This window comes from Gobius niger (assembly GCF_951799975.1).
Source record: "Gobius niger genome assembly, chromosome: 8".
Taxonomy (NCBI): domain Eukaryota; kingdom Metazoa; phylum Chordata; class Actinopteri; order Gobiiformes; family Gobiidae; genus Gobius; species Gobius niger.
The window spans coordinates 16,306,809-16,330,797 of NC_136859.1; the positions used below are offsets into that span (position 1 = coordinate 16,306,809).

Here is a 23,989-nt window from a genome sequence, read left to right on the forward strand (position 1 = left end):
AATAACTTCAGCAATGACAACCAGACTATTCACATTGAGTGTGAGTGGTAGAGAATGTGATTTTTAATTTTATTAGGTTGGTGCTTAGTTGTAAGAGATCGTCTGGTCAATCCACCCGCGGAGGTAGGACACACGAGCGTACACGGCAGGAGCGTACACATTGCAGTTGGAGGTGCCCCAGGACACAATGCCCACCTGAGACCACACTCCACCGTTCTCACAAACAAGGGGACCGCCAGAGTCGCCCTGAAACAAGCAAAGATGAACCATTATAACATGTACAGAGTACTCCACTGCACCATTTAGAAACAGATGCAATCAGTTTATGACTGTTCTGTTGTCTTGCAGGCTTTGTGGTAGATGCAGAAGACAGGTTGCCACAGTATCTATCCCTTTGGCTGTGTTTGTATAATGACTATAATAATGGCTTGGTAATTTGAGTGGGCCGTCATTGTAGTCACGGTTGTCATTGTTGTGTTCTAAATTTGACCCAGTTACAGTGGTCTCTTTTGTGGTGTGGGTGGGGCTACACACAGGTGCACAAACATCAATAAATAGTTGCTGCTCATTCACAAAAATGAGAATGAAAATTCCATGAAATGTCAATTCAATTCAAATGCCAATATGCACCAAGACCACGACTGGCAAGTTGGGTGAAGTGTCTTGCTCAAAGACACAGAGCACCAGTCAGAGCAGGGATTAGATTGTCAATCTTTGTATACACGTGTGACTCCAACCACTGAGCCAGTATTGTCCCATTTTTTATATATATTTGCTTTTTATCTGTCAAAGGGGCAATATCGGTCGCAGATTATACTTGTTACAATTTGCTCTTGTTACCTGACAGGAAGACACTCCAGATGCACCAGCACAGATCATGGCGTCAGTGATTCTGTTCTGGCCCCAGTACTGTTTGCACTGAGCAGGGCTAAGCATAGGCAGCGCGACCTGCTGGAGGTAACGGGGGCTCGCTGCAATAAGAACAACACCATACAGTTACATAGTGCACAGTAAAAATAAACTATAGTAAAAACAGACTATATTTACATAAGTTGAGTTGTGAATAAAGTAGTTGCAGAGTGGATATTTGACTTTGAGTTTTTCCTGTTTATTTCCTGTAGTCTGTTGTTTACTGTATGTGGCTATCTATTACAGTATACAACGCCTCTTTCAAACTGAAAACTTTGTGAGGGAATTATAACATTTGCAAATAATTTAAAACTCTTTGATTTGGAGACCATGAAAGGTGCGTCACTAATGATCTTCGCTCTTCAACTCATCCCTTTGTCCTCATGTGACTGTAACTTCTCAGCATTTTAATGGGAGACACTTAACCGATCCACAATATGAATCAACCGACACCTTTGGTAACTTCACTGACGAAAAAGAAAAAATCAGGAGAGTGATTATACCTCCCTCAGGACAGCTTTATTGCATGCTGGTCCTGTAAAGGTATGTAAGCTCTCAGTTGTGCAGGAATGCTCTATTGTTTCAAATATAGTCATCTATTTTGGGCTACGTAAAATTGAAGACGTGTCGTTTTTCATTTAAGAAGCTTCTTGCATGAGCAACAATACGTCTTCAGTTCAAAATGACACAGATAAGGGTTTTTAATCAGTTGATGTATATTCAGTACACAGTACACCAAGACTTCCCATCTTTGTAACCCTGCAATTTGCACGTTTGAAATCATTCTCTCTGTAACAATTAGTTTTGAACTGGTTTAGTTACTTGTTATTATTTGTTCGTGCTGTTACGTAATTTTTTCTCACATTTTATTTATTTATCTTTTCACAATAACACACACTAAATAGTATCTTTGCCACTTACAGGTTGATCCAGTGCGACCCCATCCTGTGGTGACACATCTGGTTCCAGAGGGGATGCTGGTGGAGGAGCTGGCCAGGCACACAGGGGCAATACGGCTAGTCAGCTGGACCGGGGAGGAAAGCTTCAGGAGGGTGATATCGTTATTGAAGCTCTGGCCAGAGTTGTAGTAGGGGTGAGTGATGGCCTGGAGAGACAGAAAGTAATGTCTTATTATTATTTAGAAAATGTTAGATGCCAGTGATGATACAATTTAAAAATCCATGGTCACATACTCATCTTCATTTAGAATCAGTTTTGTACTGTAACATCACCCTGCCCAAGGACTACAGGTGGAAATTAGTGTTTTTGCTATAACCTGGTACAGTGCAATCTTTTTGGTTAATGTTAAATCGTGCACTGTCCCTGTAAATGAAAGGCACAACCTTTCTGGAATAACATTTTTAGCTTTGTGTTTAATATTTCCAGACACAGTTACTTCCACTCAGGAACCCTCCTCAACAAACATATTGATATAAACATCAGAGAAGAAACATATTTGATAATTATATTTGGCACTCTGAGTATGTCTGAGTATGTGAAATAACAAGCAAAACATATGTAGCATGTGCCATCCTCATCATGTATTGGTGATATCTCTTTTCTGCTGGAGGAGTTAATTGAACTTGATGAATAACTTACCTTGGCGATTTGTTTGACCTGAATGGGCTCACTGTTGTAATTGCGATCATGCTCTCCCAGGATCACACGGTGATTCCAAGTTCTGCACAAAAGAAAAGTCCAAAATAAGTGATTTGGGCAACAGAATATGTATAGTATCGATGTCTGTATGTTTAAAACTTACGACACACGGCAATGAGCAGCGGTGACAACCCAGTTCTGGTTAATCAGGGAACCCCCACAGAAGTGAAATCCACTGCCGTCCTTATTAAGTATAGATTTGATTTCAAAGTTTTGAAATATTTATGTCAGGGTAAAAAGGCATTTTCTATAGATTTACCTGAAGAGAAACCTGCCAGGGCCAGGAGCCAGACACTGCATTCTCTCCATTCACGATTTTGTTATATCCACTCACTTGGGGCTTAATGGAGGGAACTCCACACCCTAAAAGCCAGAAAAACATTTGTAAAATATAAACATTTTTGTTTTATTCACTTATGCTACCTGATCACCTTTCCCCCCCTTTTTTTTGTAAGCGAGGATCAACCAGTAAAGCCCACTTTGCCTTCCTTGCGACTAAATTAAAGAGTGTTGGATATCGTGAAATATCTTGAAACCATCAAGTTAGGGCCTACATTAGGGCTGACACAACTAATCGATTAATTGACAACTAATCGATTACTAAAATAGTTATCAACTATTTCAGTAATCAATTAATCGTTTTCTAGGAAACACAGACTAAAATAGAGCAAAAAAGACATGACAATTATGTATTTTGGATGAAAACCTACTTTGTTTTTAAAGTTAGGGTCTGTAGTGTTTTGTACATTATAAATTTCATAAATATCTGGCTTTGTCTCGTCCAATCAGAAAGCAGAATGAGCACAAAGAGCCTCCTACAAATGTTTACTTTAAGTTTACTCCATCAACATGTCCTCAAGCGGCGCCACTTTAGCTCTATGTGATAAAAAAAAAAGAAGAAATACAATTTCCATGCACCTTTCACGGCCAAGCAATTAATTGATTAATCGTAAAAATAATCGGTAGATTAATCGATTGCCAAAATAATCGTTAGTTGCAGCCCCAGCCTACATGATAAAATGTCTTACCCAGAGTGGAGGCTATAAGAGCCAAACAGCTGATGAGCAAGAACATGACTGTGTCTCAAAGTGAACCACTGTTCACATCGGATCATGGGCTTTTTATATTGCACATGACCCAAACCGGTTTTCTCTTTGATAAGAATGGGAGAAAACAACTTGATAAGCACCTGAGATGACAAAATTTGAAAACCACACTGAACTGGATTTACTCCTGTGCAGACAGAATTTATAAGGACACCAGATGAAAAGGCATATATTTAGCCACAGCGCATGACTTTACATTGTTACTTACCTTTCAGACTTAGTTCCTGCCTCTTTGGGGTATAAGCTAAGTAGCCGACTTATTATCTCGGTGTCATTGTCAACATGTCTTTTTGTAAAAACGATACTCAGATACTATTAAAAATGGTTTGGTTTGTGGTTTTCACTAAAGAGCTGATGGCTGCAGATGCAAGCACGATAGTTCCTTGTTGACCCGTTGTTTTTCAGATTCAAGAGTATCATTATGTAACACTTGCAGGCATGAAGCCCTTTTATGCACTACTAAGCTTATATCTAAAAGGAAAATCTACTTAATAAGGGAAGTACTCTACACATTACCACTAGAAAGTTTTGTTTTATTTTTTATTTTTTTATTTTTTTATTTGGACAGGGACAGTGTACAATATACATTAACCTCAAAGGGAGAGATGCATTGTACCAGGTTATAGCACTTGTGCTAATTTCCACCTGCAGTCCCTGGGCAGACTGATGTCAACAAAGTCATAAAAATACTAATACAGAATAATACATTTCCCCTAAAACAGCATTAAAAACAACACACACTTCATTCATTCAAAGCATTAGATTGCACGCTCTTACACACACACCAATTACAGGACATTATGGGAACAAGTTTGTTTTAAAATAAGCCATTTTTTAGCCTGGTGTGAAAAAGTGTTACGATGTCATGTGTAACCAAGCATGTTGTTGTTTTCAGGTACTATATTGTGAAGCGCAAAAGGCAATTGTTTTCTGCTGATTCCATTGCATTTTCATAGAAATAGCCCAAAATGAAATCTGCAATATATTTCAAATTATGATGTCTGTAAGTAATGATATTGAGTGGGGGTAACTCCCATGTCTATTTAAAGGTAATATTTGTCAATGTTGGATTTTAAAATGGACGACTGCAAAGGATATTAGGTTGCTTTAGGCAGTAGCCTATATAAACACAAGCAATTAATTCAGCTACAGAATTCAGTCACTGAGCTTTAACTACTGGAGTCTGCACTAGCACTAATTCGGACTTGGTTGAAGTGAGAAGAGAATCCCTTATTCAATTCTGTTTTCAGTCATAAGAGCTGGCACCTTAAGTGTAGGGCTCTTTCAAATTTCTTATTGGCTAACTTATTGGCCAAAAAACTGTAAAAAAAAATCAACAATTCAGTTGTTTTTTTTATCAGTAAAACCCAAATCTGATTTGAGCATGTTGGCTTCTTGTTTCAGGACACTGATGTATAAAACCCTATTCTGTATCATCAAACATAACTTCAAATAAAAACAATGCCGCCCAAGAAGTGACTTCCTGTTTCGATCCAGCACACCAAAATAGAAGCACCATCTTATTCTTTAGTTCAGCTTTCTTTCTGCCTAACTTTTAACAGACAAAACGCTTCAAATGTGTGTATTGAATTATATTCTTGTAATGTTGCAAGTACCTGCAGAACTAATCAACGAGACAAGCTCTGTGCTTTTATTTTGGCGTGCTCGATCAAAACACAAAGTCACTTCTTGGACGGCGTTGTTATGATGTGAAGTTATGCACAGAGTCAATTTAAAAAGTAAAAGATCTCACAACACATGACAACTCCCAACAGTTCACTTTATTGAATTTAAATTTGAGTTTTTTGAAGAAGCTATTACAGTTAACGGGTAGTGACTTTTCTGCTTAAATGTTCAGTTGTAGATTTTGCTGTAGGATGTCTGCTGGGATTTGTAGTCTAGTCAACTTCTTCAATAGTTGGGCCAGAGGAGGAGCCTGCACCCCCGGCTCCACCAGGGAAGCCGCCCGGCATTCCCCCGGGCATTCCTCCAGGCATCCCGCCGGGCATGCCTGCTCCCTGGTACAGGTTAGTAATGATGGGGTTGCACACTTTTTCCAGCTCCTTCTGCTGATGGTCATACTCTTCCTTTTCAGCCGTCTGCAAATAAAGCACGTAAGACAATCAGGCATTGAGGTTAAATAACTGTCCTGTACTGTGAAATATTTTGGTGTGATTGGATAATGCAAGATAAGAAGATCATTATCCATAATCCTGTTGCCATATGAGTGACACATATTTGTACCTGGTTTTTGTCCAGCCAGGCAATAACCTCGTTACACTTGTCCACAATGGTCTTCTTATCTTCTGGGCTGATTTTATCCTGGAGCTTCTCGTCCTCCACTGTGCTCTTCATGTTGAATGCCAGAGACTCGAGGGAGTTCTTTGCCGTAACCTTTTCTCTTTGAACGTCGTCTTCAGCCTTAAACTGCTCTGCCTCCTGCACCATGCGCTCAATATCCTCCTTGCTCAGGCGACCTAAAGGTTCATAACATTTGGTTACAAAATTGAATGTCTTTATGTATCTTTTTGTCTTAATGTCACTTGCAATAAGTGGTATACCTTTATCATTGGTGATTGTGATCTTGTTCTCTTTCCCAGTGCTTTTGTCCGCTGCTGATACATTAAGAATACCATTGGCGTCAATGTCAAAGGTCACCTCAATCTGGGGGACACCTCTTGGGGCAGGGGGAATGCCGGTGAGTTCAAACTTTCCAAGGATGTTGTTGTCTTTAGTCATGGCTCTCTCGCCTTCATACACCTGAAAACGTCTAGGTTTAGTGTCCTGAGTCTTTTAATCAAAATATAAATGTTTAAAGACCAGAGCAGTGTACCTGAATGAGCACACCGGGCTGGTTGTCAGAGTAGGTGGTGAAGGTCTGTGTTTGTTTGGTGGGAATTGTGGTGTTCCTCTTGATAAGCACCGTCATGACTCCTCCAGCAGTCTCGATTCCCAGGGACAGAGGCGTGACATCCAGCAGGAGCAGGTCCTGGACGTTCTCAGACTTATCTCCAGCCAAGATGGCCGCCTGCACAGCTGTGGAGAGTTTTCAATGTCAGTCTGTTTCCAGGGAAAGTACACAGATAAACCCTGTGTAAACACTTACCAGCGCCATAGGCCACTGCCTCGTCAGGGTTGATGCTCTTATTGAGATCTCTTCCATTGAAGAAGTCTTGCAGCAACTTTTGGATTTTGGGGATACGTGTGGAGCCCCCGACCAGGACAATGTCATGAATTTGGGCTTTGTCCATTTTAGCATCCCTCAGGGATTTCTCCACAGGCTCCAGTGTGCCACGGAAAAGGTCTGCATTGAGTTCTTCAAAGCGGGCTCTTGTGATAGAGGTGTAGAAGTCCACTCCTTCATACAGCGAGTCGATCTCAATGCTGGCCTGGGTGCTGCTGGAGAGGGTGCGCTTGGCCCGCTCACAGGCCGTGCGCAGGCGACGCACTGCTCTTTTGTTGTCGATGATTTCCTTTTTGAACTTGCGCTTGAACTCTGCAATAAAATGATTAACCATGCGGTTGTCAAAGTCCTCTCCTCCCAAGTGAGTGTCTCCGGCTGTGGATTTGACCTCAAAAATGCCATCTTCAATGGTTAAGATAGATACATCAAAAGTGCCACCTCCAAGGTCAAAGATCAGGACGTTTCTTTCACTCCCAACCTAAAACACAGTTTTAATCATTGTTAAATTAAGAATTACGCCATGCTACTTAACTGTTATTGTTATTGTTGTTGTTGCTACCTTTTTGTCCAGTCCATAGGCAATGGCTGCTGCAGTTGGTTCATTGATGATACGCAGCACATTGAGGCCAGAAATGGCTCCGGCGTCTTTGGTCGCCTGTCGCTGGGAGTCGTTGAAGTAGGCAGGAACAGTTACAACTGCATTATTCACAGGCTGTGAAAAAGTAAAACATTATATTAACATTATTTCATTATATTTACTCAATTCCAGTGTTGTTTTGTTTGTACAATCTCTGAATTACCTTGCCCAGATAGGCCTCCGAGATCTCCTTCATTTTGGTGAGAACCATTGAGGAAATCTCTTCAGGGAAGAACGACTTGATCTCGCCTTTGTATTCAACCTCTACTTTGGGTTTAGATGAGTCATTGACAATTTTAAAGGGCCAGTGTTTCATGTCGGACTGCACCACCGCATCATCAAACTTACGACCGATGAGGCGCTTGGCATCTGACAAACACAGACAGTGTAATGTATTAGAATTCACATCAGTGTTAACGGATTGTTTGATTCTAAAGCTTTACCAAACACAGTGTTGGAGGGATTCATGGCGACTTGGTTCTTGGCAGCGTCTCCAATGAGTCTCTCTGAGTCTGTGAAGGCCACGTAGCTCGGGGTGGTCCTGTTTCCTTGGTCATTGGCAATGATTTCTACTTTGCCATGCTGGAAGATGCCCACACAGGAGTATGTGGTGCCCAGATCAATGCCTACTGCTGGTCCTTTCGACATCTTGTAGACACAAAGTCGCAAGAATTAGGTGGTCTTTAGTATATTAAAATGCCTTGTTGTTTTTAGACACACTGGTGTTGTCAGTCATGAATGTAATGCTTCTATAGCTGCAGGTCTATGTGCTTACGTGTACCAAGCCTATTTCAGTTCAGACGCCACACAAGGCTTAAAGCTAAATAGCTGGTCTACAGTATATCACAGGGGCCCTCAGATCTCTTTTCACCAGCTCTGGTCTGATTCCCCTGTGTGTGGTGTGTCACTGTCATCCCAGTGTAACGTGATGTACTGAAACTCAGATCACTGTCTATGTTCCAACAGCTGCCTCCAAATAGCCTGTGCTTTGACTATTATTAGATCTACTGTGGCCAGGCAGCAATGAATGGAAGGTGGATGAAGTGGCAGAGGGCATTTATCAATGGTTTTCTGAAACAACATGTTGAAATAAGCTTGCTGTTATTGGGCTCTGAACTGGATTAAAATACCTTGAGTGTCATAATACCCCTAGTGTATATATGCACGTTAGTGTTGATCGTACAGTTGGGTCAACCAAAGTATTCTCTTGCCAGTTTGAGATTTCCAAACACATTACACAAACTGCTTATTGAATTTTCACTTGTGAGTGTTGTGTAACACAGGATAGCGCTTACACAGGAGTGTTGCTTCATTATTTCTCAGCCTGTTGTTCATACTTGCCACATGCAAAGTCCAGGTGCATTTGGTTTAGTTTGTGAAATTACTTCGCTTAATCCATGGTTAAATGGGTTGTTCAGTGAAGCTTATTGTTTATGTGCGTACCATGCAGATAATTAGATTTGCAGCTAGATAATTAAAAAGCAACAGATAAGACAGAACTTGAAGCCAGGCCTAATGTAGATGGGGTTACCTTGAGTTGTCAGATGTTCAAGACTGTACTGGGTTTAAAGCACTCAAGGCCACTGGCTTCCCTCTTCACCAGCTCTGCTCTCTCCCCTGGCGGATAGACTAAGAGGACGACTGCCTGTGTTCCTGAGAGTATATGCCCACACTTGGGGACCCCATGGGTGTCAGGTGACTGAAAAGAAACTTCGAGAGCCATGTGTAGCATACTGAAGATACTGGTTGGTCAATCTTTACCTTATAGAACTGCAAGTGGTAATATCATATAAATAGCATAGTAGGACTAGGAATAACAAGGGATTCCCACCAACCTATTTTTGCGGCAATGTTTCCATATTTTTATCAAGAAAGTTTTTCACGTTTCAGGGTAGATTCCATTTTTATACTGGATAAAGGTTAGGCTTATGACAAGTCCTTATTACCATATAATAGGCAAGGCAAGTTTATTTGTATGGCTGGGTTGTATGGATGGGTTAAATGCAGAGGACAAATTTCCCTACGGGGACAATAAAGTATACAAACAAAAACAAACAAATAAACCTTTCAGGCACAAGACAACCCAATGCGCCTCACTGTAACACAAAAACCCACAATCACAATAAAAATACAATTAAAAGCAATAAAAAGAAATCTGTGTTAAAATACAATCAGTTGCTATAGGGAGCAGTAAATGAGCATGTTTTCAGCCTGGACTTAAACATAGTCAGAGTTGAGGTCTCACGTCCTTTCTGAGGATGTTCCACACTTTTGATGCGTGAAATTGAATTGGAGAGACTTATACACAAGCAGAGCTGTTTTAAATTCTATTCTCTGAGCAACAGGAAGTGCAGAAACCGGAGCACTGGACCACTAATATGGTCTTCGGTACCTGAGCTGGTTATGAAGGTGTGCAGAGGAGAGGAACTGTCCTTCAGGATATTCTGGAGGGTCTTCAGTGTGGCCATGTCCCATCTCTCACTCAGAGATTGAATGTGTTTTTGCTCTCAAGCTGATGCTAAATTATTGCAGGAAGAAGTATGTTGTAAATTAGTGACACTTGGCGTTAAGTGGTTAATATGTAATATCCATGATTACTCCTAGATTTCTAACTTGATTTTTTGTTCTAGAGAAAGAGTTTCACGATGACCAACGACAACCTCTAAGTGTTTTTGTGGGCCAAAGACAATTATCTCAGTTTAATCTGTATTTGACTGGAGGCAGTTGTTTTGCATCCACACACTAATCTATTTGATACAACGACACAGTGTATCTACAGGCCCATGTTCACCCACTGTCAGTGAAACACAGATCTGAGTATCGTCTGCATAATTGTGAAAGGACACATTGTTTCCTGGATATTAATTGACCCAATGGAAGCATGTGCACATTGAACAAGAGGGGCCCCAGAATCGACCCCTGTGGAACCCCACAGGTCAATGCTTTTTGGTCTGAGACACTGTTTCCCATCGCAACATAGTAAGTTCAGTACTCGAGGTAGGATCTGAACCACTCAAGAGCCTTTCCAGAGGTACCCACCCAGGTTTTTAACCTCTCTAGTAAAATCCCATGGTCCACTGTGCCAAATGCAAAACTATGATCCAGCAAAACTAAAACTGTAACCTTGCCGGCGTTAGTATTTAGCCTGATGTCATTCGTCACCTTGAAGAAGGCTGTCTCAGTACTGTTACAGGGTCTAAAGCCCGACTGGAAAAAATCAAAAACATGATTTACAAGAAGAAATTCAGTAAGTTGGCTGTAAACTTCTTTCTCCATGATTTTTCCTATAAAAGGCTGATTTGAAATAGAGAATCAAGACCATTCTTCTTCAGCAGTGGCTTAATGAGAGCTGTTTTTAGGGCCTTTGGGAAAACTCCAGTCTGGAGGGAGGTTTTAACTAAACGTGCAAGTTGTGGTAAACTGCTCAGCACAGACTTTAAAAATCTAGAGGGTAGTTCATCCAGGCAGCATGTACTCTCTGATCAGAAATAACATCTTCCACTATTTCATTAGTGACCGATGCAAAAAATGTGAGCTCTAGGACCCTATTGGTTTTGTAGCGTTTTTAATGGCTTGCACCTTGTCACTAAAAAATGTTGCAAACTCATTGCACTTAGATGTAGAAATCAATTCTTGAAGCATTATTTCCAAGAAATACTGCAAAGTGTGGTTGAACACGTATAACTTTTCTTTGTAAATTTCATAAGGAACCAGGAGCTTTGACTTGTACCATGCTCGTTCTGCCCTCTGGCACTCCCTTTTATGTTCCCTGACCGAATCTTAATTTCTCCATGGCGCTTATTTTTAACCATTTTAACCTTAACAGGGGCTATGGTGTCCAAGACATTTAAAACTCCTGAGCTCAACAAATGATCAACATTTGAACAGGGGGAATCTTCAAATGTTATCATATCCATAAACTGTGACCTTGTTTTGTCATTTACGAGTCTTTTCTGAACCACTGCAGACACAGCTGCTGGCTTGGGTACAAAAGAAAATTCAAAGAAAACACAGAAATGATCAGATAATGCGACATCGACAGTCACATTTGAAATAGTAGCACCTAAGACAGTAGTAATTGAAGTCTGTCTTCCCATGTAATTACTAGACTAGTACTGTAAAGTGCCCACTGGCTTTATCTGGGATCAAATGTGAACACAACATGTACACATTGCAGAGTTGGCTAAACTTAAATGTGATTCTCTTTTGCCATGTCCTCCCACCACCCACAATGCTGTAAACCCCTTCTGCTTTCCTTTATAGAGAAATGTGTCTGGATAAATCATAATTTAAAAACTTTGTGTAGTGCGTTCTGAGCCATTTGAATTACAAATGTATGTGTTATTCATTCCCTCTTCATACTCAAGTGTTGCTGAGCTGCGTCTTTGTTTTGTTCTGTGTGTGTGTATTCAAATAAAACATAGTGAGTGTACAGTGCTGCTTCCTAGTATTTATTGTGACATCCAATATTTGTAGTAAACGGAAGTGCAGTCCATTGCAACACCTCACATTTGAAGTGTCGCAACGTGCTTTCCTTGTGAACATACTGCTTCTTCAGACTAGTACTGCAACTTTTCAGTAAAAAGGTCCACAAATAATAAATATAAATCCCATGTAGCATCAAAGCAGCATTCAACATCCCTGACTGTAAAAAGTACATTTTCAGAAAAAACATAAAAGTCATTTCAAGACAAAAAAATTGCGCAGCAGATAGAAAAGGTCTTCGTTGTTGCCAGGCTGATTGCACCGTCTGTTCAGATAATCCCATGAACACTGTTTGCAGTAGTTAAAGAACAGTTGCTCGGCTTTCTTCAGAGTGTTGTTTAGGTCCAGAGTTCCTTGAAGGCTGAAAAGAGAAAATGCAAGTTACAACGTGTGCTGTACCCTCCTTTAATATTGGACCGGACCAAAATATGTAATGAATTGGATGCTTTTTTTCTCCACAACCGTAAGTGCATACCCTCAATGTAAGTGTCTAAGAATCTAGAATCTTGGGTAGAGCCTTACCTTGTTGCAAACTGTATAAGCTGTACATCATCGCGACACTCAAATAGAAAGCTCCTGTTTTCCAGAAGAATCGCTGCGCAGATGAACAGCTCAAAGGTGAAGTCTGGGTTGATGCTTTGCCGATGTTCTTGTGTGCCACTGTCTGAACATCACAGGACAGTGGAGAGAGACTTTTAGTCATGCAAATATTCCACTAAGCGTTTTAAATATTATCATTAATGTCAATTCATTTATTACTAACCTCAAAAACTGTGCATTAGCATCCCTATCTCATGAATGTAATAGTTGTCAAAAGGCAGTGAACAGTGCACTCACCTGAGATCCTCCTCTGTGCCAGCCTCTCCTGGTAACGTGCGCGCTCCACTTGTTGAGAAACCAGTTCCAAGTGGTCACAGCTCAGGATCTCAAACAGCCGAAGGGCCTCGTTGTGTTCAAATTCCCTTTGGAATCCCAGCAGCAGCCATCTTACACAGAAAAGAAAAAGCTCCAATCATTTCACATGTGACCACTGTTTATTGTACAAACATATCACTCTGGGGATACCTGTGACAAAAGGTGAAGCTCTCCATGTTGTCAGTCATTAGGTGACTATAGAGATGTGGATCCAGCTCCTTTAGCAAGGCTGCTTCCAGTTCTCAAAACAAACAAAGTCACATTGCATTACATAGAAGATTTGCATCAAATTGTTCATATATAAAAGTAAACAATTGTTGCAATACGTTTTTGTTAATATTATGGTGAAATATGTGTTTCTACAAAGATCTTTTTTCTGCAAATACATGCTTAAAAAAATACGCTTTATTGTTTGCTTTAGTCTTTGAAAAGAACCCATGTAAGTGCATTCCTTTTGTTTATTGTGTCCCACATGTTACATTCATGCTGGTAACCACTAGAGGACACTCTTATCTGAACCCACAGTAAATGTATTAAACATTTAACTGTAATGTGATTACCTATTTTTCTGTGCAGCCCGTCAGCTCTGAAGTCCTTTGAAAACTTCTCCATGTAGCAGGAGAAACTCCAGAAAGTGTCCACTTCAGAGTCAAGAACCTCCAAGAAGCGGCTACACAGGTCATTCATTCCTTGTGCATAACTCACTTCTGTAAAGTAAAAGATATTGTATAAGGCAAGGCAACTTTATTTATACCACGCATTTCATACACAAGGCAACTCAATGCGCCTATATAACGCGTATAACAAGTTACTAACAGGACAGGAGAGCACTTGTGAGCTTTACCTGGATGAAAAGCAGCATAAGTGATGAGGATGTCTCTTAAAACCAAGAGATTACCTGAGCCCTGGCCTCTGCACAGACACATTAGACCAAATTCATAAATCCAACCAAAGTCATCTCTGTACACATAACAAGATTTGCCAGGCCAAAACTGTCATTTTGACATAGCACAAATATCACAAATTATTATTAATGCAAAATTTCAAGAACTAATTGGCAGCTGCTTAATTCCGTCTTGGGCACATGTGGCAGATTGATAAAAATACTATGATAAAAATATTATTTTCAACACGACAAAATATCTTTTCTGACAACATTTTTCTCACTTCCCACGATAGCATTAAAAAAAGTAGTAATAATTTTCAGATGGGCAGACGTTTAGCCACCGGTTTTGAGGACCTAATTCCAAACAAAAATTATGAAAATGAAAAAGTGAGCGCTACTTTGGGTCCCAAAGGTGTTAAGTCTTAAGTCTTCCATTAGACTTACAGCCTCCATGTGAAATAAGGGTGGACACTTCGGTGTTAGAAACGTGGAATAGTAAAGGTTAGGAAATGGTTTGGGCCAGGAAGTTGAATGTGTGTCCCAAAACTCACTTGTAGTAGCTCAGGGATCGGTTTGTTCGCGGCACATCTTTGTCTATTATTCTTGTCGCTTCCTGCAGCTCCTCTCGATCCAGTGTCACTCGCTCAAACAAGATCTGTCCCCATAAACAAAACAAAGACAACCTTTGAAAACAAACAAACAAAAGAAAACAGTCTGAAATGTGTGCACAGTAAACACTAAACATCACACCACACCAAAAGTAAAGAGTCTAGGTCAACGTGACCCCGCAGATCCTGTTAACTGCCTGAAGCTATACATTATCTAGTCCAAGAGTGTAAGGAACCTGAATTAAGGAAATCTGAGGCCATGGTTCTCCACCGGAAAAAGGTGGTTTCCCCTCTTCAGGTCGGTGGGGAGTCCTTACCTCAAGTGGAGGAGTTCAAGTATCTCGGGGTCTTGTTCACGAGTGAGGGACGGATGGAGCGTGAGATCGATAGACGGATCGGTGCGGCGTCAGCAGTGATGCGGTCGCTGTATCGGTCTGTCGTGGTGAAGAGGGAGCTGAGTCAGGGGCAAAGCTCTCGATTTACCGATCGATCTACGTTCCCACTCTCACCTATGGTCATGAGATTTGGGTAATGACCGAAAGGACAAGATCGCGAATACAGGCGGCCGAAATGAGTTTCCTTCGCAGGGTGGCTGGGCGCGCCCTTCGAGATTGGGTGAGGAGCTCAGCTACCCGGGAGGAGCTCGGAGTAGAGTCGCTGCTCCTTCACGTCGAAAGGAGCCAGCTGAGGTGGCTCGGGCATCTGTTCTGGATGCCTCCTGCCCGCCTCCCGCGGGAGGTGTTTCAGGCATGTCCTAGTGGGACAAGGCCTCGTGGAAGGCCCAGGACACGGTGGTGGGACTATTTCTCCGAGCTGGCCAGCTGGAGGAGGTGTGTGTGGATCGGGAAGTCTAGGCATCTCTGCTGAGACTGCTGCCCCCGCGACCCGGCCCCGGATAAAGCGGAAGAAAATGGATGGATGGAGAGTGTAAGGAAACACGTTAAAGTGTACTTTCTTGTCCCCGTAGGGAAATTTGCCCTCAACATTTGACCCATCCTTCAATGCCATTAGGAGCAGTGCAGGGCCCGGCGACCCAGAATCAGAAAGATTTTAGGGTGATGGGAGAAACCGGAGCACCCGAGGACACATACAAGCTCCACACAGAAAGGCCCACACGATCTGGGACTTGAACTCGTGACTTTCTAGCTTTGAGGCTAGAGCGATAATCACTCAACCACCGTGCCATTAATTCCTTAGCAAAGGCACATACTGAGATAAGATCGTTTTCTTTAGTAGCAATTCCCTTGGGGTGTCACTGGCGCAGGTGGTAGAGCGGGTCGTCTCATGATCGTAAGGTCGGTGGTTAAAATCCCGCACACTGTCTTTGTGTCCCTGGGCAAGACACTTCACCGCATGTGTGGGTGTGTGAATGGATGAGTAATGTAATGTGCCTAATGTAAGGGGAAAAGCGCTTTATCAGTTGAGACCATTTACCATTCAAAATCACACCTGTGCTTGGAGCTCTAAGAAGGCCAGCCTCTCTCTGACCTCTTCACTGTGCTCCTGGGACTGTTGCTTGACCTGTGCCTGTCTCTTGTTGAAGTGATCAATGGCAGCTACAAATTCCACTGTAATCACAAAGACAAAAATCTAAATATCTCAGTTAAAAACCATAAGCTGCAAAGCATAATTACATGAGTCATGAGTAATTCTTACAATTTCTGGTTATAAAAGTATCATAATTACCATCTGTTCCATTGACGTGCATGTTCACAGCTGAAGGAAGTAAGCGCTGCCACTTTCCCTTCATGACCTGGTAACGGACAACCAACTGCTCCTGCAGCAGAGGGCGCTCCAGAGCGGTGGAGCTGCAGGGGTACATCCCAAACAGGAAGCGCCACACGAGGCTTCGCTCATGAGGCAGAACACCCGCTGGGCAAAAAGAAGAGGCCAGTTACATATGCACTCATTAAGTTGGCCAATACAAAGATTTAGTGGGTTAGGGGTATTAGGGTAGTACTTCATTTTTCTATAGAATAATACATTAACATAATCCCACCCAAGTGACAAATAAGTGTAAAAAACAGTTGCAGTGTATTTTGAGCCTCTATTCAACTAGACTGGTCATATGAACTATGGGCATCATGTTTTCACCTTGAGGGGCTTTTGAGTCTCGTGATTTAATTGTGCTTCTGAGAAATCTAGCAAACCCATAAATGCTGTCTGTGTTTTGGGGTAAAATGTTGGGTTTTAAGATGAATAGTGTCACTGTAGCTCTGTGAATTTCAAGCATCACTTGACCTGCTCTAGTGTGTGCAGTCGTTCACATTTGGCATTTGAGCATGGAAACTACTGTAGGACATACACAATAAAGCCTGTATGGTTCATTGAAGTCTTAATTTCTTATAGTTTAAAACACTAAATCCCAGCACACCTAAAAAAAAAAAATAGTGTGTGACTATTTTGTTTACATGCAGGGTGGTATATCCATAATAACTTATTGTTTATTTAATAATGGCCATAACATACAGTATTTTATCACTTTATTGTGTGGTTTTACAATTCAAATATGTAGGGAATATGGAATTAAATTTCCATTAATAAACACAATATTTGTATTTTTTCCCCACCCCACAAAAACCGACAACGATTTACCTGCTTACGTGTACATGTGTATACTAATTAGCAAAATGTTAACTAAATAAGAAAGAAAAGAAAAACACAACCATACATAAACATCTTAACCCCCACCTGAACCGAGCGCATTTTCTCCAGTTGGGCCGACCTTACCCAAATCTAAAAGTTTCTTGAGCTATTATTGGCCACGTGTAATGTTTCATTTGAAAGCTAAGACCAACAAAGCTGATCTAAACAAATCTTTTTTCCTTGGTGTTGTCTTTTTTTCCCCTTCCTTTATCACTTTTTTGCTGCCCTTTTGTGGCTTTATTTGTTGCATTTTTGTCACATTTTTTTGTGCCTTTTTTCTCAAGTTTTTGTGGCTTTTTTTTAATTATTATTATTTTTGAGTGTCGCTATTTTTATGTTTTTTTTTTCAAGAAGATTTGGGTAAAGCCAAACTGGAGAAATGTGCTCAATTCAGGTGGGGTTAAGCGGTTAATTATTCTCTAACCATTCCTTGTTTTATCCCACACAACACTGCTTTGGGTTACCCGTATTATAAGAGAACACACAGGATTTTAAATTTAGTTTTTCTTTACTTTATACTTTACCCAAAAAGTTGAGAAATAGCCTACATTGTTGCTGTAGCGCACACAGTACAGTAATAATATCACAGTGAAGTCGTAATAACACGTACCGTTTTTGAAAACATGCATCCTCAGTCTTGACTCGTCCACTCTCCCCTCAGCGTCCATGACTCCTGTTAAGCTGATTCTTGCTGTGGCCTGAGCCGGACAGCTGAGCGCCGCCACCGGGCTCTGGACCGCTCCATCGTCCTGTCCCGCACCTGCGTCTGACGGGTCCATGTGCGCGCGGACAGGTACCTTTACCAACCCACATAATACTTCCTATCCCGAAGCACACATTCTGTTAAACACAACCCTGAGCTCAAAGGATTTCACTGCCCTAAAAACTGAAGACACTTTGTGAGTTTATCAGCAGGAATTGTGTCTTTGATGAGCGCTAAAGAAGCAGCTGTTAGTCATATGACCGCACCTTGGGATCCGAGTTAGAGGCTCCACATTCCAGGTGGAGCTCTGGACAGATGCAGACACTGACGCCATCTAGCGGCTTTATGATGCCCGTACTCCACTTACAATGTACTCCACTTCACAGTGTAGTAAATGGTGTAGGTACATTTACACATGGTCGTAGGCACAATATTAGGCTTTATACCATAGATACAGACGGCATCTCTGGAATCGCCCATATATGGTCATGTTTGAAACAGTTGAGGGGGAAATTTTGAGAAGAATCTAAACTTTCTCTAATTATTCAAAAACTACTTTAACAAATACTGAATTATGAATATAGTTTTCTACCAAATAAAGATACAAAGACATGGAGAGGAGGAGCAAAGTGGTTCAACAGCTCATAAATGCATAAATAAAGGAGAATGCTAACACAATGCTTCATGTTAGCAGCGTGCTAATGCTAGCTAGCGCTTGCTGTGACTGCTGTTTTTTCACTTCTATGGCACACTCTGCTGTGAGAAAATATCCATATGGACCCGATTTAGACTTGACTTTATTTGTCTGTGGTAAATAAGTTCATATTCCACCAGAAAATGGCTAAAAAGAGTGGGAAAAAACATTTTTTCACTCTTTTTAGCACTGGGATATCACTCCGCTGTGGTGGGCATCGCCATAGCAACGCATGACACAGCTGAATCAGATAAACGCGTAATTAGTGACTGACAGGAACGTATGAGATGGATTTTGTGGTTAATTTAAACGTTTTTGGCCAAAACAAAACATTTAATAAATGGTAAGTAGAGGAGAGTGAGCAGCTAGGTTAGCCTACTGTTAATAAAATGAGCTTTCCATTTCTATTGAAAACGGTTAAGGCACTATTCATAATTTTCAGGCGTACATAAAATGATCCCAGCATTTAAGCATATTTGGCTGGATTAGTAAAGTCAAACATAAAAGTTTCCGTTCGTGGGGTTTCAGTTCGTGCACCTCGCGAAGTAACACCACTCCGCTGCGCGTCGTGGTGTTCTCGACTCCGCGTCGTGCATTATAACCGTCTAATGCACGGCTCCTCGTTGTTTAATCCTTACTTATCATTTTAAGATAAAACATCAACCTAAACATTGGCTACAATACATCAGTTCATATTCAGATTACTTTATTTATCCCAGGAGCGCAATTTCAGGGTCATCTGTAGATTTAGACTTTATTCATTTTAACTAGGCTACAGATAATTTCATTTATGCTTTATTAGGATAATATGGTTAACACCCAGATTCGATATAATTCCAGTCCAATCTAGGCCTATTTCAGATCCTTTTAAAACCTGATTTGGTCCTAATTTGATCTAGGCCTTGTTGTATTTTTTTTGCATTAAGTTCATGATCAGATTGATTTGCCATGATCTACATAACTGCAATAATTTGGAAATAGGCCACTGCATTAGAGAGAAATAATTGAAACATTAGACCTATTCATACACTACCGGGGAGTTTGTAGCACCTACTTTACTGGACACTAACTTCCTTTCACAGTTAAGTAACAGGAAAGCACACCCACTTCAAGACAACACTAACTTTTAGTCACTTAAGGGTGAAAAGTTAAATGGCTGACACACTGCAAACATGGATTATATTAATACTCGCAGTAACTATCACTTCTGGTTCTGATGGTAAGTCTTCTTATTCTTGAGCTGATTAGTAACAAACCTAAACTGAAATCTTTTTTTTTTTATATATATATAAAGACGAGGAATGGACAGCTGATGTTCAGCGACACATTAATGTTTCCCCTGGCGCAGATGTCCTCATCCAATGCCGTTTTACCTTTCCACCAAGGTACCACTTAAATCAAGTGCAGGTTTTCTGGAAAAAGGATGTCAGCACAAAGAGAGGCAAAGGAAGAGAAATAGAAAACCCATTCATTTTTAATCCGGACACTTCGAAAGTTTTGGAAAACTACAGAGGAAGGACCACACTGGTTGGAAATGTGAACAATGGAAGTTGCTCTCTTCAAATTACGAACATGACAAACGACGACTCCAACCTCTATTTGAGAGTTGTCGTGGGAGGCATGTTCAGTTTCTACAAACACTCTGTTTCCATTATAGTAATTGGTAAGATCTCACGTTATTGTAGATATCTATGACACGCAGCAATATTTAATCCCATGGTTGATATCAGCAGGTGCCAAAGATGGAGCAGCAGTGAACAATCCGACAGGTATGGCCTTCATTACTTTTGGGATGTATAATGTTCATTTAAAAAGAAAAATCAGACCTGAAAAGTAATAACCAAGAAGCACAAAGTAAAAGTTGAAGTAAAAGTAAAAGTGCTGTCCAACAAAGAAGTGAGAAATTATAGAAATTAAAAGGGCCAAATACTTTCTCATTTTCTAGAATAATTCACTTCTACAAGTATGACTTATTAAGAAGTGATGAGAAATGCTTTGTTAATTTACGTGTGCTTTAACCTCTTAACCCCCATCTAAACCGGGCTTATTTTGTCCAGTTTGGCTGTACCCAAATCTAAAAGCGGTTTGAGAAAAGCGTGGAAATAACGTTGAAAACAAGGATGGAAACGCAACAAAAAAAGCAGCAATAACACAATAAACAAGCGGCAAAAACACAACCAAAAAGTGATGGAAAAGCCGCAAGGAAAGCAAACAATAACGCAACAAAAATGTGACAAAAATATGGATGGAAAAATAACAATAACAAATAAAACAAAAAAGTGCCCAAGTAAGTTAATTTTTTAACTCTTCCAACGGTCTTATGACCACGGAATCCAAATTTGTATTTTAACACTCGTTTCCTTTATTGTATTTTTGTTGTAATTAATAAAGAAATGTATGGAAAAAAAAAAGAAAAAAAGCGATGAAAAAGCACCCCCAAAAAAATCGACAAAAGCGAAACAAAAAAAGAGACGAAAACATGCCAAAAAGTGATAACATGACAAAAAAAAGTCTCAGTTTTGTAGGTCTTAGATTTCAAATGAGGCTGTAAACTCAGTCAAAACGCTTTTAGATTTGGGTAAAGCTGAGCTGGAGAAAATACATTCGGTTAAGGTGGGGGTTAAAGAGGCTTAATGGTGTGTAGTTGTTATAAAGTTCCCTCTTTGACAGTTTTTGCCCAAAGCTGACTTGCTTTTGACACCTAGTACGAGATAAGTAACAGAAATCACCCCCTAACACTTGTGTTAAGATACTGTTGAGGCACAACAAGGTGTGACAATGTTTGGCCCTCATGACTTTTTGACTTGAACATGTAAATGCTATTTTAACTACAACAATATTCATGTTCTTCTGCTTTTTGATTTAGTGGCTGAAATCAGCACTGCTCAAGTCATGACAACATCAGGCCATGCGACAACAGAGAGCCTCAGTGAATGTAAGCTGGAATGAAGTCTGTGAAAACTGCTGCTCATCTGAGAATTATAAAGACATCCGTTTCTTTACAGCAACTACAACACATAGGTCAAACACAAAACAGCTGCTCGTCATCTCTCTTCCCATCGCTGCCACCTTCATTGTGGGGATCGCTTCTGTCACTGCTTTTGTCCTCTACCGAAAATATGGAAGGTAATTGAGACTTAGTTATCCAGAGTGCCATCATGTAAGGTGCATGTGCACCTTACATGGTAAAGGCCCCGTCCTGGTGGGAATTGAACCCGGGACCTTCTAGCTGTGAAGCGGAGGCGCTAACCGCTGCGCTACCGTGCCATCTTATGGTCAAAATGTAAAACATTTTGTAAAACAATTCATAAAAAATGTAAAACATTTCATAAAATGTAGTTGTTGAAAATATGTTAAATGCTGTATTTCCTTTTTTGCATAAATCATTAATCAATCTCCTTCACAGGTCGCGGCCTGTAAACAGAACTTCATCTGGCTACTATGTCAATTATAGCCGAAAAACGCAGAATCAAACCAAAAGGTTAGTTATGACGCTAGACGACTGAATATGTAAGACGTTTTTTTGGTAAATGATTAATAATTCACTTGTTTTTGTGGTGGGACTTGATTAAACGTTTTAATCAAGTGAATTATGGCCATTGTTATGAATTAATTGCATTTAAGCCTCATTTATTTAGGGGTTGTATTCATTTTTAGAGGTACATTTTTGATTCTTCTTCTGTATTTTCCTGCATTTGGTAACGCTTTATATTAAGGTGTGCTTGCTACATTTTAATAAGGCACTTTTAAGCATTAATAATATGCTTGTAAAGTATTAACACACTGCTTATTATACTTTTAACTGTAAACAATAATAACAACAATAGGCCATTAACAATACGTATTCATAGCCAACCCTTAACCTTAACCCTGACCCTAACACTAAAATGATTACTAATGCTTATTAATATTTAATGAGAACATCTTAATCCAAAACGATATCCTACATTTTAACTTATTTTAAGAGGAGATGTGAGGCCTGTGTGATTATTTCAAACATTTAGCAACAATAGCAGTTTGATTCATTTTTGTGCTGCCCAAAGACATTGGAGACTGATCTCTTTAAAAAAGCTCATGAGTGAATTCACATGGCAGTAAAATTGTTTTTGGCTTCACGCGGTGTTTGTCCCGAAGCTGCAAGAAAATAGGAAACTGAAAAAGTGTCTGTGATTTAGATTAATATTTCAATCGCATTAACCCTCATGTAATTAATAAATGTCCCGGCCCTAATCTATTTATTTATAGTGAACTGGCCCAAGGCATCAGGGAGGATCCAAGATTGAAGGTCACTGATGATGAACCAGTGTACAACAACCTACAGGTACATGATAAATACATATTAAACTTTATGTGCTTTGTAAGTACTTACAATAAAGATGGTTTGTATTCACAGGCGCTGTCATGCCAGCTCAGCACACCCATGGAAGCAGACGAGAGTATATACGCCAATGTGTAAAGAAAATACTTTGATTCAGTACAAGCTAATCTTTTAAAACTGTTACAATGAGTTTCATAGTAGTGATATTAGAAGTAATTCGCAAGGTTTTTCATTCATTCTACGAAAAACAGTGACTATAGTTTTGTAATTGTTTGTTATAAGTCTAGATTTGTGTTGAAATGTGTTAAAATTTGCCTGTGTACAGCACTGCGGGCAGAGGCGGTACTTTTAAATGTGTTTTATAAATAAACTGGACCATCACCCTGAATAATGTGGTCAAAAGTAAGCTGTTCTTTGCATTTCTGATTACACAAATTCAACACTTGTAACTTCTGCTAAAGTCACTCTTGCAATATAACACGTCATTGCCACAGCAAAATAGTAACTTGCTCATTCATACTGTGTCTTTAAATTTTAGAATAAAGAATAGAATGTTTGGTCCCAGCAAAAAATGTAATATTGATCATCTCAACATTGACAAAACCCATGATTTCCCTTCGTTATCTCAAACCCATGAGCTTTTTCACTGTGTTTTGCCCTAAAATGCAAACTTTTTCCATATATTTTTTCTTAGCGTCTATTATCCAACTGAAAAGACGAAGTCCTCTCTTCCATGACTCTGCTGCATACCGACGGGGTGAGATTAGGGGATTATGGCTCATGAGCTACTCCTCATGTGACTGCCTACTCCCAAACAACAGCACAGATGGCAACAGTATCACCTTTAATGGGAAGACATTGTTCTAGCACTGGAAATATGTAGCAAAATGCGTCACTTTCCCTTTGAAACCCTGCAGCTCATGAAGCAACTGGATCCATCTCGTTGAGCGTGCTGAATTTCACAGATAAGCGCTTTGTTGCATAATGATTTTTGTTATTTTGTTACGCTTTGAGTTTTTCCACATTTACTTAATCACAACCATGTTTTTTTTCTTTATATATGTTAATTTTCCTCTGTTTTCTCTCATTAAAAAATATTAAAGTAAAGTCACTGCCTCAAGAAATCTTTTGGGTCGTCTCATAATCAGAATGTCGGGGGTTTGAATCCCATCTCCTGAAGGTGCACACTGTCGTTGTGTCCTTGGGCAAGACACTTTCCCCTACTTGCCTCCAGTGTAC

The 23,989-nt window shown here is 40.2% G+C and overlaps 4 protein-coding genes across 4 annotated transcripts; 1 reads left to right on the forward strand and 3 right to left on the reverse strand.

Moving 5' to 3' along the window:
• Positions 1-77: 77 nt before the first annotated feature.
• On the reverse strand, positions 78-3,665 carry LOC306966149 (chymotrypsin-like protease CTRL-1). Its single transcript, XM_079560803.1, has 7 exons — positions 3,597-3,665; positions 2,828-2,931; positions 2,672-2,751; positions 2,509-2,590; positions 1,831-2,014; positions 841-971; positions 78-246 (listed from the first exon to the last, which is right to left on the reverse strand). Exons 1-7 carry the CDS (start codon positions 3,640-3,642, stop codon positions 85-87), a joined length of 789 nt encoding a protein of 262 aa, XP_079416929.1. The 5' UTR covers positions 3,643-3,665; the 3' UTR covers positions 78-84.
• A 1,780-nt stretch (positions 3,666-5,445) lies between these two features.
• On the reverse strand, positions 5,446-9,121 carry LOC306966126 (heat shock cognate 70 kDa protein-like). The gene is made up of 9 exons (XM_079560776.1): positions 9,027-9,121; positions 7,939-8,143; positions 7,659-7,864; positions 7,418-7,570; positions 6,781-7,336; positions 6,508-6,710; positions 6,236-6,434; positions 5,919-6,151; positions 5,446-5,773 (listed from the first exon to the last, which is right to left on the reverse strand). The coding sequence occupies exons 2-9, from the start codon at positions 8,141-8,143 to the stop codon at positions 5,573-5,575; spliced, it is 1,956 nt and encodes a 651-aa protein (XP_079416902.1). The 5' UTR covers positions 9,027-9,121; the 3' UTR covers positions 5,446-5,572.
• Positions 9,122-12,112: 2,991 nt separating this feature from the next.
• Positions 12,113-17,964, reverse strand: LOC306966138 (TBC1 domain family member 15). Its single transcript, XM_079560789.1, has 10 exons — positions 17,646-17,964; positions 16,076-16,261; positions 15,839-15,957; positions 14,333-14,436; positions 13,740-13,807; positions 13,456-13,602; positions 13,046-13,136; positions 12,818-12,966; positions 12,503-12,644; positions 12,113-12,341 (listed from the first exon to the last, which is right to left on the reverse strand). The coding sequence occupies exons 1-10, from the start codon at positions 17,812-17,814 to the stop codon at positions 12,176-12,178; spliced, it is 1,341 nt and encodes a 446-aa protein (XP_079416915.1). The 5' UTR covers positions 17,815-17,964; the 3' UTR covers positions 12,113-12,175.
• A 3,355-nt stretch (positions 17,965-21,319) lies between these two features.
• On the forward strand, positions 21,320-22,968 carry LOC306966148 (uncharacterized protein). Its single transcript, XM_079560802.1, has 5 exons — positions 21,320-21,367; positions 21,438-21,558; positions 21,839-21,913; positions 22,678-22,753; positions 22,826-22,968. Exons 1-5 carry the CDS (start codon positions 21,325-21,327, stop codon positions 22,886-22,888), a joined length of 378 nt encoding a protein of 125 aa, XP_079416928.1. The 5' UTR covers positions 21,320-21,324; the 3' UTR covers positions 22,889-22,968.
• Positions 22,969-23,989: the final 1,021 nt, after the last annotated feature.

Excerpts from the sequence above, each read along its gene's own strand:
- LOC306966149 (XM_079560803.1), bottom strand. The coding sequence starts at position 3,642 with ATGTTCTTGCTCATCAGCTGTTTGGCTCTTATAGCCTCCACTCTGG. Across the intron at positions 2,932-3,596 it reads TCTTATAGCCTCCACTCTGG|GGTGTGGAGTTCCCTCCATT; the intron begins GTAAGACATTTT and ends TCTGGCTTTTAG. Across the intron at positions 2,015-2,508 it reads AGGTCAAACAAATCGCCAAG|GCCATCACTCACCCCTACTA; the intron begins GTAAGTTATTCA and ends CTGTCTCTCCAG.
- LOC306966138 (XM_079560789.1), bottom strand. The coding sequence starts at position 17,814 with ATGGACCCGTCAGACGCAGGTGCGGGACAGGACGATGGAGCGGTCCAG. Across the intron at positions 13,808-14,332 it reads CGATCCCTGAGCTACTACAA|AGGCCAGGGCTCAGGTAATC; the intron begins GTGAGTTTTGGG and ends GTGTCTGTGCAG. Across the intron at positions 12,967-13,045 it reads AGCTTCACCTTTTGTCACAG|ATGGCTGCTGCTGGGATTCC; the intron begins GTATCCCCAGAG and ends TTTCTGTGTAAG.
- LOC306966148 (XM_079560802.1), top strand. The coding sequence starts at position 21,325 with ATGACAACATCAGGCCATGCGACAACAGAGAGCCTCAGTGAAT. Across the intron at positions 21,559-21,838 it reads CTCTACCGAAAATATGGAAG|GTCGCGGCCTGTAAACAGAA; the intron begins GTAATTGAGACT and ends TCTCCTTCACAG. Across the intron at positions 21,914-22,677 it reads ACGCAGAATCAAACCAAAAG|TGAACTGGCCCAAGGCATCA; the intron begins GTTAGTTATGAC and ends ATTTATTTATAG.
- LOC306966126 (XM_079560776.1), bottom strand. The coding sequence starts at position 8,143 with ATGTCGAAAGGACCAGCAGTAGGCATTGATCTGGGCACCACATACTCC. Across the intron at positions 6,711-6,780 it reads GGCAGTGGCCTATGGCGCTG|CTGTGCAGGCGGCCATCTTG; the intron begins GTAAGTGTTTAC and ends AACTCTCCACAG. Across the intron at positions 6,152-6,235 it reads CACAATCACCAATGATAAAG|GTCGCCTGAGCAAGGAGGAT; the intron begins GTATACCACTTA and ends ATGAACCTTTAG.